This window comes from Pantherophis guttatus, chromosome 1 (assembly GCF_059756535.1).
Source record: "Pantherophis guttatus breed Tessera chromosome 1, ASM5975653v1, whole genome shotgun sequence".
NCBI classification, from domain to species: Eukaryota; Metazoa; Chordata; class Lepidosauria; order Squamata; family Colubridae; genus Pantherophis; species Pantherophis guttatus.
The window spans coordinates 126310687-126332403 of record NC_142063.1 but is presented as its reverse complement, the minus strand read 5'-3'; the positions used below and the strand labels follow the sequence as shown (position 1 = coordinate 126332403).

The following is a 21717-nucleotide window of genomic DNA, read 5'->3' as shown; positions in this document are numbered from 1 at the left end:
CGATAAAAAGGTTGGGGACCACTGGTCTAAGAGACTGAAGGGGGAGTGGCTTAGCCACCCTATAAATATAACCCCCTTTAGCCACACACATATTGGGAGACACATGGAAGGCACATAGGAGACACATAGGAGAAGGGATTATTCTCTAGGCACATTTACTTCAGAAATAAATAAAGACCAAGATACAATGTTCTGTGATTTAAAATGTAAATAGTTTATTGATTTTAAATAAACAAAGTTTTTCTTGATAAAATAAATCTGGCTTAATTGTAACTGCTGGGACCTTCCAAGATCTTATTGACCTCTACAACCTAAAGTAAAAACTTTTCTAACAATAACCCAGCAAGGTGCAACCAAGCCTGAGACACAGACAGCCTACAAAGTTAGCTAAGACCCCCGCCCCCTGGGAGTCGGACAGCCAATCAGAATACAAGCTCAAATTCAAAAGCCCAGAGAGGGTATAAAACTGAGGCACTCTCAGCAACTCTTCCCTTTTTTTTCTTCACCCAAGATCTTCAAGGCATGTGATCCTGTCCACCATTAAAACCATCTTTCCAAGCAGCCACCATGTTTCCAGTGTCTTTCTCCCCACTTAGAAATGAACCCAGAAGGACATTTCTTCCAACACCCCTATAAAGATGCTGAGGGTTTTTTTAAAAAAAAATCAGTTGATCAGAAGCAGTTCTACATACAAAACTAGTTTGGTTTTTCAAAAAATAGATTGGTTTCTCTGTGTAATGAAATAGTCTTGCAAATGCAATCAGCCACATTTTTTGGAAACCTTGCAGTAAATGTCAAATACAATTGTTTCTTGAAGACTTAAGCAAAAACTGCAGAAATTGTTTAAAAGCCTCCCTATTTGTAGAGATGAAGTATGTGCTTAGGATTTGGGTCACTTGATATGATGGCTGGATGTGACAGAGGTCTAAGCAAGACAAATGCTTCAGAGAGTGCGGGGACAGTCACTCTGTCAATCATTGCCCAAGCCACTGTTTCTTAAAGTGTGCTCCTAGATACCTTGAGGCCCTCCAAGACTTTCTCAGGTCCACAAGATCAAAAGTTTTGCCAGTTGAATTTCCATCAAATAATCTTGAGAAGCAGTAGCTGTGCCAATTTTAATTTTAAACAAAAGTTCTTTTTGGGTCCTCCATAATTTTTAAAAGTGAGAAAGGGTTGTGAGAGAGAGAGAAAAAAGAGACATTTTATCTAACCCAAAGCACTTCCTCTGTCCCCTACCAACATCACTCAACTGATTTTGGATTCCCTGCAGCAAAATGAAACAAACAAAATGTTTAAAAGTTATGATATTATGTTGTTACTTACCAAGCACATCTAAATTATATTGAAGCAATCAAAATATCTTTACAATCCCCAAAGCATGTCACAACTTTTGAGCACAGCTAATGTTTGGAAATTGAAAGCTGAAAAATGTGATAAGCCCTACAATGTGCATGAGGAAACCTTAAATTCAAGCCAGCTCCTCCTACAAAAAGGCCAACTTTAGAACTACCTTTGTGTCAGGCTCTGGTTTTGTAACAGTTGGCATCTCTTTGAGTTTCTACACAATATGTGTATCCCTCTAAGATCCTCATAGAGTGAGGAAAGGGGAAAGGAGGCAGTGGGGTCCTACCTTCAAGTAACAATGAATTATTTTATAGTAGTGAGGCTTTCCAATCATAGCTCTTCGGGGAAGGAAGCTAAAATGATAGATCATAGGACTAGCCTGGAGCTCAATGTTCTTTGTTGGTCTTCATACCCAGGAGCAAGAATATTAAAGCAGTCTTCTGAAAGGCTGCGAAATTGTGAAGGTGTGAACCTCGAAAATACTGAGAGTTCATGGCCTCCTGCCATTGTTTGTTCCACATCCATCATCTCCCCCTCTCCCCATCCTATCTCATTTTGTGCCGTTGGTGCCAATTATGTGGAAAACAAAATCACCTTTGCTATTTTTCATTCATCGTAATTTCCTTGCTCCAGCCCTAAGCCTCATTTTGCAAGATGCATGCCTAGAGAAATAGGTATGATATATCCCACATTGCTCCCATCCAGTCTATGTAGGGAAGGAAAGAAAAATAAAGAACTCCTGCTTTTCCAAACTTTGGGAAAATGTCTCAGAACATATTTTTTAAAAATAAGAGAAATACTGTAAACATAACCTTTTCAACGAACTCCAAAACATAAACCCTACTTCATTCAATACTGGGAAATACTGCTCTTTATATAAGCAAAAATTTCTTTTGCTTATATTTGACTGTTAATTAATTTTTTATAAATGTTATCTACAGCTCTCTTTAATTTTTGTGCATGAAGCCATTAGTATTAAATAGCTTTATATCTTGCTGTTATTTTGTACAGCTTCAGGCAGCATGTGTAATGCTCGTTTTCCCAACAACAATAACCTTGTGAGGTGGGTTTGGTTGAGAGGGAAAATCACCCAGCCAAAACTATCCAGCTGGTTTTTATGCCTGCGAGAGGACTAGAACTCACACTCTTCCAGTTTTTAGTCCAGTGCCTTAATCACTGCATCAAGTTGGCTCTCTATTTCTTAAAAGTCTATACTAGAGATTCTCAGTCATCCAGGTCATGGTTGTTGTTGAGGAATTCACAGAGCAACCCTTGAGTAGCAAGGGTGTGCACATGAAAAGCGATTGAGAGTAGTTAGGAATAACACAGCCAACACAGAGATACATTGAGTTGTGTTTACTTTCAGGAAATAGTAATAAGGCACAGTCCAATAAACAGTCCAGGTCATACATGGATAAAGCAGTAGATGGTTAAACAATAGTCCAGGGATTATCCAATAACAAAGTCTTCTTACCAGTCGTTGTAGTCATATACAATAATCAGTTCTTCTGTATTTGCAAACAGTATCAAAACACAGCAAAAAGCAGTAACGTTCAGTAAAGAGTCAGTAAAAGGAGCAAAGAGAAACAAACCAGGTTTCTAGCTCCCTTTTAAGGACATTGGCTACAGAGCTAACCAATCAGGACACAGTATGATGCAATACTGTATTAATAAATCAAAATAAATTAAAAATAAAAAAATACAGCAATACAGCAGTCTTAAAGCTATATTTATGGTTTATATATTGCCAACCCAACAAGTTAGGTAATCATCATTTCCTGACAGTTGTCCCAAAGGTGCGTTTTCAGGAGGCAACTGGATTTTCTTTTTCTTTTCTTTTTTCTTTGAAGACGTTTCGCTTCTCATCCAAGAAGCTTCTTCAGCTCTGACTAGATAGTGGGGAATGGAAGGATTGCAGACAGCTGGTCATTTGCATCCTTTTAGAGGGTCCTTTAGAGGCCCGTTGATGCTCCAAGTGCTTCGACAACATCTTCAAAGACAAAAACAAGAAAGTCCAGTTGCCTCCTGAAAAAGCAGTTTTGGAAAGCTCTATTTCTTGTTCATTTTTTGTAACATTAAATGAAAGAAAAGATTCAGATTCAGACCCTAGCTGATTTGGCGGCTTTCCAGTCTGGTCAAGCTAAATCTGCAATGCCAAACCAGGTTCCAAATTGAATGCTATCATCTGGGTGCATCTGTTTTGCATAGATGGGTGCATGGCTGTTAGAATGGGGAGCGTTGTTTGTCAAATTCTCAATATTGATCAGGGATCAGGAGAAAGCAAGGGGATTCAGTTTTCTTAACTGGAAAACGTCAGAGTTGAAAACAGGGTCTGCAATGTTGTCACGGCAAGCCAAATGCCATGATGTTATAATAATTGCTGGAGGTTTCTCTTCTGCCTAAGAAGATTAAAAAAAGACCAGATGGTGGCCACAGCATCACAATCAAACTACCATCCAAAGAAAGGAGGCAAGATTTTGTTCTTGAGGTTGTGATTACCCATTGTGAGGCTGTGATTACTCTACAAGTACTGTTGCATCACTTAGTGAAGGTGTTGCTGGTTCTAATTGGAACTGATAAGTGAGGACTATCTGTACTTTGCTCCTTGGCTATCTTTATTTCCTGGAAGTTATACTTAGAATACAAACCTGTGTACCTTGTGTGTGTGCGTGTGTGTTTATGCTGTGTCATCTTTTCTTTTATGTACACTGAGAGCATATGCACCAAGACAAATTCCTTGTGTGTCCAATCATACTTGGCTAATCAAAAATTCTGTTCTGTTCTGTTCTGTTCTGTTCTACTCTACTCTACTCTACTCTACTCTACTCTGCTCTACTCTACTCTACTCTACTCTACTCTACTCTACTGTACTCTATTCTTTGAGGTGAGCAGAGGTGCCTATCTGCTTCTCAATGTAGTGACTGTGTTAGGAATTTGGTTCGGTGCATAGCCAAGGTGGAGGAACCTGAGTGTTATCCCAATCAAAACAGTTCAAGTAGCTACTTTTATTCAGCATTTCTCTTGTCCTGTAGCGGAAAAAAAAAGAAGAAGCACATGGCAAATTCCACAACTCTTCTAACATTTCCACCACTTTTGATAGAGAAAAGAAGGGAGGGAGAAGTGATAGGAGTGAATGAAAGATAAGAAGAAATGGAGTGATTAAGTATACCTTTTAAAAAAAAATTACTTTTTTAAGGCAGGGCTAAAGAGAAGAGGTATGGAGAGAAGAGTCTGGACCAAGTGTGCTCTCCAAATTAAATAAAACAAACAAAAGAACCTGTTCGGCCAATGACTCAGCCATGCTCAGCTTCCTTGTTTTCTGCCTCCCTTTTTGGTATATCTCTCTCTTAAAACACCAGTTGATATTCTGCTGGCTAATCCCATACTTCCTTCATTTAATTTTTTCCACCCCATTTTTCTTTCTTCTCTGTTTCTGTTTCCACTCCTTATTGAAGATGGAGATAGAATGGCTAAGAGTAACTCCAAAATAACTACCTTGGCAATTGCCCTATTTCCTGATTGTGCAAACAAGATGTTGTCACTTCTACAGTTGAGATATAATCCTTTTTTTCCCTTCTAAATCACCGGTGTCAAACTCAATCACATCACATGATGTATCGTGGCAGATTGCACTGTTTTTTGCCTTTGCGGATCTGGGATGAGCATGGCCTGTACATGATGCATCCAGCCCATGAGCCATCAATTTGACAGGCCTGTTCTAGACAATTTATTTTGTAAGGAACAGAGATACCTTACAGATGGGGCTACCCTTGAAAAGTGTTCGGAGTCTACAGTTGGTCCAGAATGCAGTTGCACGAGTTATAGTGGGTGCGCCTAGATCCACCCACATTACACTAATTCTCTGCGAGCTGCACTGGCTCCCTATTGGTCTCTGGGTGCAATTCAAGGTGTTGGTCATTACCTTTAAAGCCCTATATGGCTCAGGGCCAGGCTATCTTCGAGACTGCCTTCTACCATATAGCTCCCAGTGACTGGTAAGATCCCACAGAGTCCGTCTCCTCCGGATCCCGTCAGCTAAACAATGTTGGCTGGCGGGCCTGCGGGGGAGGGCCTTCTCTGTGGCCGCCCTGGCTCTCTGGAACCAATTACCTCCTGAGGTCCAGACCGCCCCCACCCTATTGGCCTTCTGCAAAGCAGTGAAGACCTGGCTCTTTTGGCAGGTCTGGGGCCGTTGACCTCGTTATAATGATCTTGCGAGACCTGGCCACGAATTGGAGTGCATGTGTTTTAACGTTTTTAAAATTTTTAATGTTTTAATGTTTTTCTTTTAACATTTTTTATGGGATTGTTCGCATTGTTTTAGTCTTGGTTGTAAACCGCCCAGAGTCTCTTGGGTGTTGGGCGGCATAGAAATGCGACAAAATAAATAAAATAAATAATACCCTCTCTATTGTCTTAGCACTTGTCAATGAGTGAAGAAAAGCTCATGGTCATTATTTTTCTTCACATGAACCAGCAAATATAGCCTCTGTTTTGAAAATATGGATACCACACCCAAGAAAAAAGTTATGTCTATTTTTTTTCCATTCCATGGATGAAGGACAATAGAAAAATGGAATATATTTCACTTATTTCAGAGTTTCTTATATCTTTATTTGAGAGTTGTCCACACAATCTTGCTACTTTCCTCAGTCTGATACTCCTCCCTGACCACCCGTCCCTGTTCCACCGTGAACACCCTAGCTGCTTCTATTGTGGAACCTACCATTATTTTGTCATCAAATAATACAGTTGGCTAAATAAATGCATGTAACTGAGAAATAATTAAGAGCAAGGGGACAATAAGCTGCCTAATATTTGGAGAAGAAGAGATAAATTAATTTCCTCATTGACTTTGATGTACACTTTATCACAAGCATCTTGGCCAATATTTCAAGCTAAAATTATTTAACTTCATATAAGCAAAGTAAATAAGTTTGCAGGTGGCAAAGCTTTTTTCCCCCTTTTGATCATCTATCAATTTTGTGAAATTTTCTACCTTCCCAGACTATTTCTTGAAAGACATCTGCATCTATGCATATGTAGGTCCCATTTTAATAACTGGGGATAGTTCATGTTGGCTAATGATCATACTGACTTCAGATTGTGACACTTGATTCCTTCCTGAGGGAAAGTAGGTGACTTACTGAGGCAACTGATTCAGTAACCTTGTACCCGTTCGTTTTACAAATTTGGCTTAAAAGGTAAAGGTTCCCCTCGCGCATACATGCTAGTCATTCCCAACTCTAGGGGGCAGTGCTCATCTCCGTTTCTAAGCCAAAGAGCCAGTGTTATCTGATGACAATTCCATGGTCATGTGGCCGGCATGACTAAACGCCAAAAGCGCATGGAATGCTGTTACCTTCCCGCCAAGGTGGTTCCTATTTTTCTACTTGCATTTTTAGATGCTTTCAAACTGCTAGGTTGACAGAAGCTGGGGCAAGTAATGGGAGCTCGCTCCCTTACATGGCGCTAGGGATTTGAACCGCCAAACTGCCGAACTTTCTGATCGACAAGCTCAGCATCTTAGCCACTGAGCCACCACATCCCCTTTGTCCTATTTGGCTTAGATAGGTTTAAATTTACTTACCAATATGGGAACAGAATAATACAAAGAAGCAAGATTTGTAATAATCTATCCAGCAGATTCTAAACTCTGCAGGATTCATTGATTCTAGGCAGGACAAATATAAGAAGGCACTTGGACAGAAAGAAAAATATTCCAGCTGCCAGCCTGGTGAAGTTGTGAAAACTTCCTGGACAAATAAAGCAATAGCTCAGAAAGACAAAAGCTCCTGGTCTGATGAATGTGCATGAAATGCTTTGCTTATATTTGCAGCTCCCTGGAAAGAATGAGTGATGTACTATAGTTAAATGACCTACCCTTGAAAATGCTTCCCTGATCATGCTGACAGGATGAAATTAGCTTGTGCTTATAGCACTGTGTTGGGTTGCCAGGCTAAGCTTCAGAGCGATCTAAAGGGATGAAGGTGAAAAGAGAAGCTTAAATCCCAGATGGTATGGTATCCCACTCAGTTGGTGAAGAGTTGCAACGATTTGGTCAATCAGAAGAATTCTGTTTTTTTTCCTGCAGAGGCTGACATCAACAGTTAGATTGCAATTGTTCTTCCTAGATACCATGTCATAAAAGAAGCATTTGACTTATTATTTCTTTATTTACACAATAGAGTTTAGCCTCTGTCTCATTTAGCGACCATTCACATTTACGAAAGTGATGAAAAAGTAACTTTGCAACCAATCCTTACAATTTATGACCTCTGCAGGTTTATAAAGCAAAGGAAAACCGAAATAAGATAAGCACAATCTTGTTTTCACTTACCAACCTTTTCACTTAACAACTGAGTTGCAGATCCCATTTGTGATTGTTAAACAAGGACTATCTATATTTATAGCTTGCCCCAATCCTAATGAATAATTTTGCAAATAAAGTTTTAAAAAGAGGATTAAGGGCATACATAAACAATGGAAATCAATAATTAAAAAACAAGGACATCAAAGATGTCATTTGTTTAACCGAAAAGCCAACTGTCTATGTAGCAGTGTTGTTTTGGCCCTACAATGCAAATATTTTGAAAAATGCAAGTATTTTTAAATACTTGTAAAGTAGAGACAAGCCATATTTCTAGGGAACAAAAAGGAGGAAAAGTGTGTACCATAAAATAGAGGCCACCACTGAGATGACATGTTGCCTGGACCATTTCCCACAAATCTCTCAAAATAATAGAAAGTTAGCATTTAGCATTTTAATTATTAATTTGGGAGAAAAAAGGATACTCAAAGCTGTAAAAGGAAAGAGAATAATCCGATATAACAGGCTTACTTGTCCCAGTTCAGAGTAATATAATAGCCCAGATTTTAGTAAAGATCTACCACAACAGTTGCCACAAGTGGTTGTTGGTTTCCCATCTCTACTCAAAGCTAACTGGGCTGTGTTCCAACCTGAAACTCAGAAGACAATTGATCTTCATTTCCTGAAGGGGTAGTACAGTAGGAAAATGCACTGTGGTTTGTTGTATCTTCTGCAACCGACATCATTTGTAGTGGGTGATGCAGTTTTGATTGCATCAGAGAATAAAACTGGTCTCATTCTGATTGGAACATCTATTCTTGCTTGATAATCAGTATTCCCACTTTTATCACTCATTCTGGAAGTGGGTGTGGGGAGGGCTTGGCATCTGCCCAAAAAGAAGACCTGGAATCTCTTTTCTGCCATTAGTGCTGGGAGCAACAAGCAGAGGGATTTTTTTTTTATTTTATTTTTTTGCATCGGTAAGAAAGAAGATTTCTGCTCATGGACATCTCTTTCTGTGGCAAAAGATCCATGCTATTTTATGGTCCCTAGAACCCCTTTCCAAAGACCTAGAATTTCACTCCAGATGTATTGCACATGATGAACCTTTGTAGAAAAGTCTAACAAAAGCAAAAGGAGCAAAAGGACAGCTGTGCAGCAGTTAAGGACAGTTTAACTAGGAATTATTGCATTTCACTGGGAGACAGTGCTAGAACAGCTGCTGGATCATGGAAGGCTACCTCTGTATTTTATTACCATGAAATGAATGGGTGTCAGGAAGCATGTCAGAATTCTAATAAGTAAAATAGAACTTAGAATCTAATATGTCAGAAATGAAATGCCAAACAGTGTAATTTTTAATCCATCAAAATGTCCTGGAAACTTGTTCTCTTTTATTATCATGAAAGATTTAAACACACACACACACACACACACACACATTTTTTCTTTAATCTCAGGTCAAGGTCACCACAATAGTATGCCCAATAACTAGTTAATCCATTCACAAAGGCAGCCTGCCAGGAGTTGTATCTGTGTCTGGTGAATTGTTGTTCACCATTGGCTGTCCCCTCTGTCTAATTTTGCTTTCTGTGCATTGAACTTATTGCTTGGTTACTGACAAACTTCCCCTTTGCCAGGCTGAAACAGAAACATTTGTCAGAGAATACAGCTCCTGTGAAACCCTCACTCCTTTAGATACGGAGCAGAGGGTGATGCTAAGAGCTAAGTCTCACTTCTGCCTTTTCGGTTTTAGGAATATCATGTGATCCAAATCGCTCCTTGTGAAACATCACAAAAATGAAACTTGATATGCAAAACCAAAAAAGTAAAAGATGACAATTAAATCCTTGTGGGTTGTTGTTGTTGGTGGTGGTGGTTTTTTATTCATCTGAAGGCAGGGAACATACCTAATATTCTTGCTTTCTATTTTCCCCACAACAACCCTATGAAGCGGCTTGGGCTGAGAGAGAGTGACTGTACCGAAGTCACCCAGCTGAATTTTGTGCCTACGAAAGGCCTAGAACTGAGAGTCTACTGATTTCTAGGCCAACTCCTTACACCAAACTGGCTGCCAATCGCTCCAAAGCAAAATGTATAATTTATTTTTATTTATTTTATTATTCATATTTCTATGCCGCCCACTCCCCGAGGACTCTGGGCGGCTTACACCAAAGACAGTATACTAAATAGCATATTGCCTCCAACAATCTGGGTCCTCATTTTACCCACCTCGGAAGGATGGAAGGCTGAGTCAACCTTGAGCCGGTGAGATTTGATCCGCTGATCTGCTGAACTAGCAGTCAGTTGAAGTACCTGCAGTACTGCACTCTAACCACTGCGCCACCTTGGCTCGATAATAGTTAGAAGAGTAGCAATAAAGGAGAGCATGTATAGCTCAGGGTTGAAATGGGGGATCCTTGGTGCTCTCTGAGCTTGGTTGTTTTCTTGCAGACATTTCATTACCATTAAAAATTTGGATGTTTTTAATCTTTGAGCCTAAATTACTTAATCTGTTTCTTAATAGTTTTTAACTTCTATATGTATTCGTATTTATTATGGTTGTTCACCGCCCTGAGTCCTTCGGGAGTAGGGCGGTATACAAATATGAAAAATAAATAAATAAATAAATAAACCTAGACAACATCAGCAGTGCTAGAGTGAGAAGAGTTTGTACTAGATTTGTTACAGTACATGAACCTTTCTCCTGGATGAGATTGAAGCCCATTGTGATCTAGCATTTAGTTTCTTAATGTGATCAACCAGATTCTTTGAAGTACTTGTAAGCAAGGGACAGAGACATAGCCCACTGCCCCCCCTTCACCTTCAAGTGATATGTGGAGGCATATTGCTCCCTGAGCATGGAGTCTTCAGGACTAGTAGCCCTTGATATCAATGTATCCCATGAATGCATTCAATCTCCTTTTAAAGCCATCCAATGGTGGACTCACCATTGCAACATAGTTGTTCTGACCTAGGCTCCCTTAAAAAGCAGAAAGCAGAGTCTCGGTCCCGGCAAAACCTCTTTTATGTACACAACTGTGAATTACTTTCATTCACAGTCAGCAAGGCCTGTCCAAACAGTCTTTCAGAGGAATATTTATCCACACACTTTATCTCGCTTGGCAAGCTGCCACGTAACTTGTTTCCAAACGCAGTACAAGCCAAAACTTGGCACAGAGTCTCTCAGAGTCACAGAATGAACGAATTGTTTCCTGCAAAAGCCCACTCCCTGTTTGTTCCTCTTTTATTTCCTATGGGAGGGGCCAATCACCTCCAAGGTGTGGCTTTACTCCCAAATCGATCCTGCTTCCTGAGTTGTTCTTATCTTCTGGCACCTCTGCGCATGCACACACTGGGAACAGGCTCCAGCTGTTCCTCTGTCTCGCTGCTGTCTAGCTCCCTCTCTGCCTCCGATGCAGAGCCCTCGTCTGAGCTTTCCCCAGCCCCCAGGACTGGCCCAAATTCCTCCCCAACTTCCTCGCTTTCCAACTCTGCTGCCAGCTCTGCTGGCCAGTGGCGGGCCACTACAATAGTTTGGCAATAAATTCCGTAGGTTAAATTATCTGCTCTTTTTAAGAATGCAGATCCCTGGTTCTGATGATTTCCGCCTCCTTGCTCTGGTAAAGACAGTAGTACCAACTTTTTAAAAAAAAAAATCTTCCAAAGAATACTGAGGCTTTATGAAATTCTAAAGCAGGAGTCCTGGATTCTAATTTGAATGGACAGGTGCAAAACCTCGAGCGATTTCATGAATACTTAACACACATTGCCCAGTAAACTATCCCAGACTTTCCAAACTGGGTTGCACCAATTACCATAATTCACAGACGGTATGAAATTAGAGAAGATAATGTCTAACACACCTGAAGGAAATCAGTTTAAAGGAAGCTACTTTATACAATATTGTGCTTAACAAAATTTTGATAAAATAATAGATGGCATAGCACCAACATTTTATAAGATTTTATAGTTATCTTTCCTCAATCTCAGTATTGTTCTTGCCAGCTTTGTTTTTATGTTGGAGATGGTTTTATTCTATTTAAAGTTATTGTTCTGTGGCTTTACTTCTTTCTATGGTTTTAAATTGCTTCTCTAAATTGCTAGGGGAATATTGCTTATTAGGAGTAAACATATAAATAATCCATATAAATAAATAGCTTCCTGTTTGAATTGCCAGTTAATGAAGTAACAAAAAAGTTGGTTTCATTTGCATAACATAAAAATGTTTTTAAACAATTATCAATGTTCTGATTATTTTAAACTGTTCAGCTGTTCCCTAATGTTTGTTATCTATAATTCAGTGGTGAAATCCGGCTGGATCTATCCGGCTCGCACGAGCCGGTAGCGGGAGGGCGGGAGGGTCTGCCCACCCACCGGGACATCATCACGTCCCGGTTTTGACCCTCTGTGCATGCTCGTGCGTGCACGCACTCACATTTCTGATCTGGTAGTGAAGGTAAGTGCATTTTACCCCTGCTATAATTGCTACCAATTTTCAAAAATCGGAAAACCACTCAACTTTTTAAAACTGAAAAGTGGAGTAGAAGTGTCTTTGGTGAATTAGTTTTTAATTTTTCCAATTCCAGTATTTAATAATCATCAGAGTATCTTCAGTGAACCTTTTACAGGTTTTAGCATTCTGAAAGCAGGATGAAAGAGGAGACTGTGTTCCTTGATCCAACTTTCAGAAAGTTTTGTGATTTTCAATAACTTCATACAAACCACAAAATATTCTTCATCTTTTCAAAAACACTTTAATTAAATAGCTTCTTTAGATTGTTATTCAATACTGGAAAATATTTTTATAATTTCTGGCTATAACCTGCTTTTTAAAAAATTCTATAGGATGGTTATATTTGCATGAAAAAAGGTCCTTTCATTTAACATGTCCCTTTAGGGCAATTTTTATAAAAGTACCAAGTTTATTCAAGGCTGCCAACATTTCACGATGACAGTTTCAATGGGCATATAAATCTAAGGCAAAAACTGAAATCTAGGATTAGCATAGTCCTTGAGGAGGCACACTTCTTGTTTAGTCTGTTTTCCTTTTTTTAAGTTGAAGAGTTTTTTTAAAAAGTTTGACACTGCAGAAAATATTTAATTACACAAAACAGATTGCATCAGCACTTTCATCCATCTCATGACAATGCTTTATACCAGCTTTTTCCAAGTTGGCTTCCCCATGTATTGGACTAAAATCCCACTGTCCTCAATGCTCAATAACTAGGGATGATGGACATTGTTGTCCACCATAATCAGATTGGGGAAGATTGCTATATAAAGAGGTGTCAGCATTTGGAAAAGCTGTTTTTTCTTCACTATATTTCCTTTAAACATTTGTCAATTAGAGACCTGTGATTAATTTCAGATTAATTCTAAATCACATTGCTATACTGCACATTAGAAAATCATTATTTCATCAAGATTTTATGAAACAAAACATTTGAAGTACATAGGATATGGAATAGTTACCTTTATATTTTAATGCTGCAACTGTTCTCATATGATAGCTTAGCTTGATATGAATCCCTTTGTTTCATTTGTAGGTGAGCAAGTCAAACCATTTACACCAGAAGAAGCTAAAGAAATTGTGATGACTCTTCAAAAACCAGTGGTCTTCAACAACATGACTTTCGATTGGCCGGTACTTCATTGGAATGTTACACATCTGGCTAGTCTATTGGCTGGAAAGAAAATACTTTTTAGAATAGGAAGGAAGGACACAGGTAGAGCAGTACAACCTTCTTTCTCATTTCTCCCTATACAGATACAGTACTTCAGGTGTATTTTCTCCTTAAAATAAATGGGAAATGCTATAGAATGGTTCACAGTAATATCAGCCATTTTAAAATGATAAAGAACAATAATAATGCATGGCCATTGTGAGATGGATTAGCAACAAGGTGCCCTCCAAGTATACAATGAAATGAAATGAAACATCCACTGACATCCATCCACTAACTAGTATTCCTGAAAGAAACAAATTCTTTCTTTTCCCTTAAGGCATCCTCTGCATCTATTCTAAATGTCTGGAGGGATGGGAAGAAGTATACCTGCATGAATGGAAGAGCACTGACATAAAGTTTGACATTGCTTTCACTCTTCAGGTAGTCCTCGACTTACAACAGTTCATTTAGTCATCTTTCAAAGTTACAGTGCCACTGAAAAAAGTGACTTATGACCATTTTTCATAGTAACGACTTTTGCAGCATCCGCATGGTCATGTGATCAAAATTCAGATTCTTGGCAACTGACTCATATTTATCCTAGTTGCATTATCCTGGGGTCATGTGATCAATGGACAAGCCAGTTTCACTTAACAACTATGTTATTAACAACTGCAGTTATTGACTTATGAATTGTGCATAAAATGGTGGCAAAATTCACTTAACAAATATCTCATTTAGCAACAGAACTTTTGGGCTCAATGGTGGTTGTAATTCGAGGACTACCGATACTATAATTGACAGTTCAGCATATTTATTTACAATGAACCGTATACCATCCACAAAATATTACAGATGCAGTAAAACATACTGTAAAATAAATATGTATAAATACATTGAACATAAAGGAGTGATAGGAAGTACCTCTGAGTACAGAGTATATTGTTTGCTGTTCAAAAATCCTGTTAGAACTCTAGTTGTAAATTATTGTTTAGAACCTGTCCATAGTAAATAGAATACATATTAAGAAGGGATTTTATTCACTTCTTCACAAAACAGCTGTGCTGTGTTTATTGTTCTGAGCTGTGTTGATATACAAGTACAATTGGGATTGGAAGAACACACAATGGCCAATTCTGTTTAGGCAATTTTATTTTGAGCTTCGGAAATGTCTGGGATCCGAGGAGTTGTGATTAGGCACCAATATTGATTTTCATATTGAAATGAAAATGCTGTCTTCTATTATTTATATGGAACTTATCTGATTTTATTCATGTAAAGGTCTCCAGAATCCTTTGATGAAAGATGCTGTGTAAAATGTTCTACCAAGAAATATGCTTGTACTAAAAGTGATCACTTTTACTGTAGGTTAACTCTGAAATATAGATGACCAATTTTTCTTCTTCTTTTATTTGCTTCCCCCCCCCAAAAAAATACCACACTTTCAGCTTTATAGTAGTCTATATATAGTAAATATATAGAAGCCTGAGTGGCGTAGGAGGCTAATGCCTCCTACTAAGGCAGCATTTAACATCCAGCTGCCTGCAATTACTGCGAGTTCAATTCTCACCAGGCTCAAGGTCGACTCAGCCTTCCATCCTTTCTAAGGTGGGTAAAATGAGGACCCGGTTTGTGGGGGCAACAAGCTGACTTTGTATAAAATATACAAAAGTATGAAGGCTATTGCTTAACGCATTGTAAGCCGCCCTGAGTCTCCCGAGAAGGGCGGCATATATAAATAAATAAATAAATAAATAAATAAATAAATAAATAAATAAATAAATAAATAAATAAATAAATAAATAAATAAATAAATAATAGTCTATATATAGTAAATAGGGATGCGGTGGATCAGTGGCTAAGATGCTGAGCTTGTCGATCGAAAGGTCAGCAGTTCAGCGGTTCGAATCCCTAGTGCCATGTAACAGAGTGAGCTCCTGTTACTTGTCCCAGCTTCTGCCAACCTAGCAGTTTGAAAGCACTAGCACATATGTGCAAGGGGAACCTTTACCTTTACCTTTACCTATATAAAGTAAATTTGGTAGCAACATTAATTGAAAGGCAGCATATAGAGTACTCAGTTCTAGATATAAGATATTATTTTATGGTAAAATACATTAAGGTCTTTTTGTAGACTACTCCCCATATTTGGTATTTAAAAAGGAATAAGAAACTCAGAGAGTTAGCCTAAAATTCATGACCTGATGCAAAGAATAAAAGTTATGATTTATCCTACTGCTTTCTATTATTCAGATATTTTAATGAGTGGAGGTTTTTCAAGCTAACTTCATTTTTAAAAAAAACTTATTCCATTATCACTGGACAACTGTACTTAATTGATAATTTTTAATTATTTACCATGGAAGTATGAATAATTCACAACATAATGAATAATTTTTTATTTCTTGCTGAATCAGAGGTAAATTACTCAAAATCTCTGTTCAGAGGGTCACTGAACAAGCTATATAATCTTTTGGCTATGTCAGCGATAACCAGAATTTTGCACATAAAATATCCAAGTAAATAAATTTAATAGTTCTTGTAAGAAATTGCAAGAAATTGAGGTTAGCCCAGATGCGCGGATTGTATACTAAATTCAGCCAACCCAATGTACTGGAAATGTTTTGAACCTACACCAATATTTCTTTGCTGGCTAAAAGGGATAACATTTGAATCTCAAAACATCTGGACAATACCAAATTGTCTGTCTTTGAGAAGCACTGAAATGAACATCGAATCTTGCTTCCCTCAGCTTTTGCCTCTTCTCTTTTAGAGCAGATGGATCAGGCACATGGTACTTCATTTAATTTTGTTTATTATTTCTCATATAGTCTACTTTCATATCAGAGGCAGAACACAGTTGATATTGTTTCTGTACACTATTAAAACCTGCAGATTAACTGCATTTTTTAAAGAAGAAATATCCATTTAATTTTGCATTTGGACAAGAGCCGAAACTTAAGGGGGAAACACTAAGCGCATACTTTTAAAAGAAAAGTGATATAGGGTTTTATTTTTGCTTTCGTTTGAAATAAATCAGAATGTTTGAGAATCTCCTAGCTGCCTTTCCAATGCAGTCAGAATAATAAAAGGTAAGTACCGTTTTTTTCACTCTATAAGACACACTCCTCCCCCCCCCCCAAAAAGTGGACGGACCTGGTCCTTTGGTCAATAGCAGCCAGGCTGTGGTGGTGGGGTCCTTTTACAGTGCTGAACCCTGCATCTTCTTTTTTGTCATTTCCTGCATCTTCTGTCTCTTTTCCACAGTGCAGGAGTCAATAGAGCTGGCACATGAGAGGACGCCTATCTGTGGCCTTCTCAGGCTCCACCTGATTTTTTTTTTTCTTGTTTTCCTCCTCTAAACCTAGGTGCATCTTATGGTCAGGTGCGTCTTATAGTGCGAAAAATATGGTAGTCTCTGAGCATTGCCTTGCTGGTAAAAATGAAAAGCATCCATACTGTATTTAAATAACTGTACCTGATGAGTCAAATGAAGAGTTAACATATTATTCTGCCATTCATGCATTCTGCTGCAATTTGGTTTCCCCAGCAACAGTAATTTTGGCCAATGTATAATACTGTGCATTATGTTTTTGGGCTGAAGGACTAGTTCTTGTAATGAGAAATGAAAGTCTGATAAGCCAATAATTGTGGAATTGCATTGCAATATTGTGGAAACAAAAATAAAGCATCTCTTTTTCCTTATATGAGAAAATTTTGGGGTGAGGAAGAATTTCACCTTATTCACAAATATTGAGTTTGCGAGTACACTTTCTAGCTCTCTTTACATTTCTGCATTTCAGATAATGCAAAATGCTTTGTATGATTACACAAAGCCAAAAGTAAGATTAGTTCCTCCAACCCCTTTGGTATCTACTTTGCATAAAATTAAGCAGTTTTATCTAGAGTCTTAACTGTATGTATAGTGATAGATTTGCATTCCACTTACAATATTGTCAATTCTGTTGAGGTTGGTGCACTCAGGAAACAAGAAGCACCCAGATTTCTGGAATACCATTTATTGCAAGTAGGATAAGTTAACAGAATCTTGAAAGCCTGCCAAAGCAAGTCTTCAGATCAACTTGGCAAAATTAAGGTGGAGTTACTGAGTCTTGTTCTCACGCTTTCCCACTCTCCTGGACTAAGGAATCATTTCTGTAATGGTCTTCCCTCCTATAATGGTCCCGTTTCATCCTCTGAGTTCCCAGGGTTTGTCATACATTCTATTGCATATAGGAAAAGTTCTGTTATAAGCTTTATTATATAATAAACACAGTAGAGTTTCCTTTGAGTCGAGCTTGATATCTGGTGACTTTACAGACACATCACTGCATTGTCTTGCTTGAACACTGAACTGATTGTACACTGAGGACCCGGTTTGTGGGGGCAATAAGCTGACTTTGTATAAAATAGAACACCGCTTGGGGGGGGCCAAAAGCCCTACTAAGCAGGTATATACAAAAGTATGAAGGCTATTGCTTAAAAGCATTGTAAGCCGCCCTGAGTCTCCGGAGAAGGGCAGCATATAAATCAATCAAACAAACAAACAAACAAACAAACAAAAAAGATAAATGATAAATGATAAATAATAATAAATAAATAAACAAACTGATTAGGCATTGCTTTCTTCTGAGTCTTCCATTTATTTATTTCCTTACTTTCCAGACTAGGCACCAATCCTAGTTTTTTTTTTTTTCTTAGTAGTTTTCTTAATGGTTTCCCTCCAAATCCTAATCAGGTCTGACCCTGCTTAGCTTTTTGAGATTAATGGAAAGTCAATAACAGTCAAGCCATCTGCTTTCTCTCTAATAAGACATTAGAAATTCAGAATATTGTCCATATGAATATATTTTTACTCACGGGACATTCTCACTTCTTGCCCATTTTTCCAGATCACTCTCACTCACTGCATTTCCTTAAAGTCAGCTCAGGGTTGAGGGAGACTCCAGAGCAAGATGGCGTATTGAATCGGGGGCAATAGGAAATAAAGGGAATTGACTAAAATCGCTCACCTCCTTTTCCATCAGTTGGCAGTGTTCAGAGGCTCTCAGTATCCTTTATTATTCCAAGAAGCGACATATCCATCGGCTCTCTGAATAATATTTTTGAAAGAGTTTCATGCATCACCATTGAAATTGCCTTTGCCATTGATGATATTTTGTATAGAAAGGTCTTGTCATCTTGATACTGGGATTTTTATGGTATGAATTAAACGTAATCATACAAGATAAAAGAATGCCAATAGGTTGAGAGCAATTGTAAAAAAAAAAGGAATTTTGAAAAATAGCAAACAGATGTTAATACGCACCTTTGTTATATGTAGTAATGTTTAAAAATGTCTTGCCAGCTTTTAAAATCTGTTTTTACTTTTAAGCTTTAAAGAGAATAAGAACAGAAAGGGAATCTTGCTGGAGGAGACCAAAAGCCCATCTAGTTTTGTACAGATTTTTGTTCACAAAAAGATGAATGCTAGTGGATTCAAATATGCTTTTCATGCCCTGATGGAATATGTATATTTGGCTGATCTAGGAAATCTATCCCTCAGAAATCAATAATTAGTTTTTACAATGATTTATGTCTTCAAAATATAGATAACCACAGACATACTATTGATTGTATGCTATCAAATTGTTTTTGACTCCTAGCGACCATATAGAGAGATTTTCTCCACGAAGATCAATTCCTAACCTGTTCTTTCAAGTCTCCCAATGGTGCTTTCATTGCCATTGTAACTGAATCCATCCACCTTACTGCTGATTCTTCCACCTTTTTCAGTATTAGAGTCTTTTCCAGAGATCTGGGGGTTCACAATGTGTCCAAATTAGGTTTATTTGAGCTTCATTATTTGTGCCTCAAGTGAGACTCTGAGTTGATTGTTCAATGATTCATTGGTTTGTTTTTTTGGCTGTCCCATTTATTCTCAGGAAACTTGTCCAATACCAAGTTTCAAAGGAGTCAATAGTCCTCCTATCCTGCTTCTTTAAAATCACAGGGAATACTATACAATACCATGACTTGTATGATTCTGATCTTTATATATATAAGCACATCACAGCATTTGTATTTTTTCCGAGGCCTTCATGGTTGATCTATCAAGTACTAGCCTTGATGTATTTCATGACTGCTGGTTCTTTTACTGTTGATGGTTGATCTTAAAAGGCAGAACCTATTCATTACTTTGATATATTCATTGTCAGTTCTAAGACTGGCTGTTAGTATCTTTTGTCATTATAGCAATTTAGATTTTATATTTAATTTTTTTCACAGTGCTCTTTGAGTTTTAGTTTAGCTTGCAGATCTTGGCATTTTTGGCTGTCCGGGAAGGGTCATCAACATAGTGCAGGTAATATTTTCTTCTCTTCCAGCGTTAAAACCACACTCATCTTTTTTCCAATTCAACTTCTTTTAATATATATTCCCTATGTAGGTTGAATAGATAATAGGAGCATATGCAGCCTTGTTGTACTCTTTTGCCAACCTGGAGTTAGTCTGTTAGTCTGTTTTGCCACATTCTGACCATACTGTGGCTTCCTGACCTGTATATAAGTGCTCATGAGAACAACAAGTTATTCTGTGATTCCCATTTCTCTGAACACTTTCTATAGCTTCATGTGAACAACACAACCAATGGCTTTTCTATAATGAATGAAGCACTTATTGACATCTTTTTGGCTTTCTTTAGCTTTTGCAATTACCCAGTTTGGATTAGTAATAGTGTCTCGTGTTCCTCTGTCTTTTCCAAAGCCAGCTTGAACATCAGGCATCTTTTCTTCCATGTAGGGCTCTAATCGGTTCTCGATAACCCTAAGCATTTTTTTGCTAGCATGTGACAATAAGAATATTGTACAATAATTTGCACAATAAGTCTTTTTTGGTATTGGAATGTAGATTTATGTTGTCTAATCAGTTGGCCATGGTATCATTCTCCAGATTTGCAAACATAGCCTGGTTAATATTTTGACTAGTTCTTCTGCTGGTGCTTGCCATATTTCAGTGGGTGTTACATTAGTTCTTGTAGGCTTCCAACTTAGTAATGACAGAGTGCTGATCTAACATCATCTTTCAGTACAAGAGGTTCTTGTAAATAAGGAATATTTTCTAAGGTACCTTGGATGTTGACATCTCTACTGTATAGTGTTTCAGTATACATCTTCCATCTTCTCTTTTTAATTGATTACCATCTGTCTCCCAGCATCCTTTGGCATATTAATGTTGTTCTCCTATGTTTGCAGTACAATACAATGAGCCATGTGCAGATCTGTACATTGGGGAAACAAAACAACCACTTCATAAATACATGACACAACAGAGAAGAACAAACCCATCAGGACAAGATTCAGCAGTCCATCTGCATTTAAAAGGCAAAGGCCACTCTTTTGGAGACAGCAAAGTCCACATTTTGGACAGAGAGGACCGCTGGTTTGAAAGAGGAGTCAAAGAGACCATTTATGTCAGAAATGAACAGCCCTCTCTCAACAGAGGGAGAGGGATATGACATCATCTATGTCCAGTCTACAACAAGTCCTTTCAACAATTCCAATAAGGCTCCACACCCATTTGCTCTACTCAGGTGACCCTGATGACACAGATAAACCTCCACCTTCAATGACTCTAAAAGAATGCAAATGACCAGCTGTCTGCAAAGAATATAATTCCTTCCATTCCCCATCATCTAGTCAGAGCTGAAGAAGCTTCTTGGATGAGAAATGAAACATCTTTTTTTAAAAAAACCCAGAAAGTTCAGTTGCCCCTTGAAAAAGCACCTTTGGGGCAACTATGACCTGGATGACTGAGAATCTCCATAGGCATACTCCAAAAGATCCTCAACTCATCCTCAGTAGCACATGGACCTGAGAGGTCCATCATCCAGCACTATATTGTCATTCATTTCACCTTTTCTATCCATGCGGTTTTCTTAGTAAAAACATAGAGGTGGATTTCCTTGTCCCACACAACAAGTTGATATCTTTGCTATTGACACTAAAGTGGTCATCTGCTTCTGGCGTCTTCCTATATTACGGCTGTTCAATATAGGTGCCTGCTTGCGTGAAGGGTGACCTTCTCACCTTGGGTGACACTGCTGGGAATAAATACTTCTAGCGCACAATCCAGCATTCTTTTTTGATTCCTCCCAGGAACATCCAACAACAACACCAGAGCACAGCAGGACTTGGGTGGGATAAACATCCTATACATTATCATGGTGATTCTCAATCTGTGGTCTGTGGACACTGGTGGGGGGAGGGGGCGCAATGTTATCACAGGAGGTCTTGAAGGCTTGAAGAAATGTTATGATTTAAATCTTGATTTAAGTCTTGGGTGGGTCCATGGCCATGGCCAAAAAAGGTATTTAAAGGGGGTCTGTGGTGAAGAAAAACTTGAAAATCACTGCAT

General features: G+C 38.3%; 1 protein-coding gene across 2 annotated transcripts in view; it reads left to right on the top strand.

Moving 5' to 3' along the window:
* HSPBAP1 (HSPB1 associated protein 1) overlaps window positions 1–21717 on the top strand; it is a 69875-nt gene that overhangs the window by 13459 nt on the left and 34699 nt on the right. Inside the window, exon 2 of one of the 2 annotated variants that reach the window (XM_034422740.3) lies at window positions 13204–13383. The exons of the other annotated variant lie outside the window; for it this stretch is intronic. Within the exon in view, the coding sequence (XP_034278631.2) occupies window positions 13204–13383 (180 nt within the window). The remainder of the gene's footprint in view (window positions 1–13203; window positions 13384–21717) is intronic. 2 annotated transcript variants of the gene reach the window in all.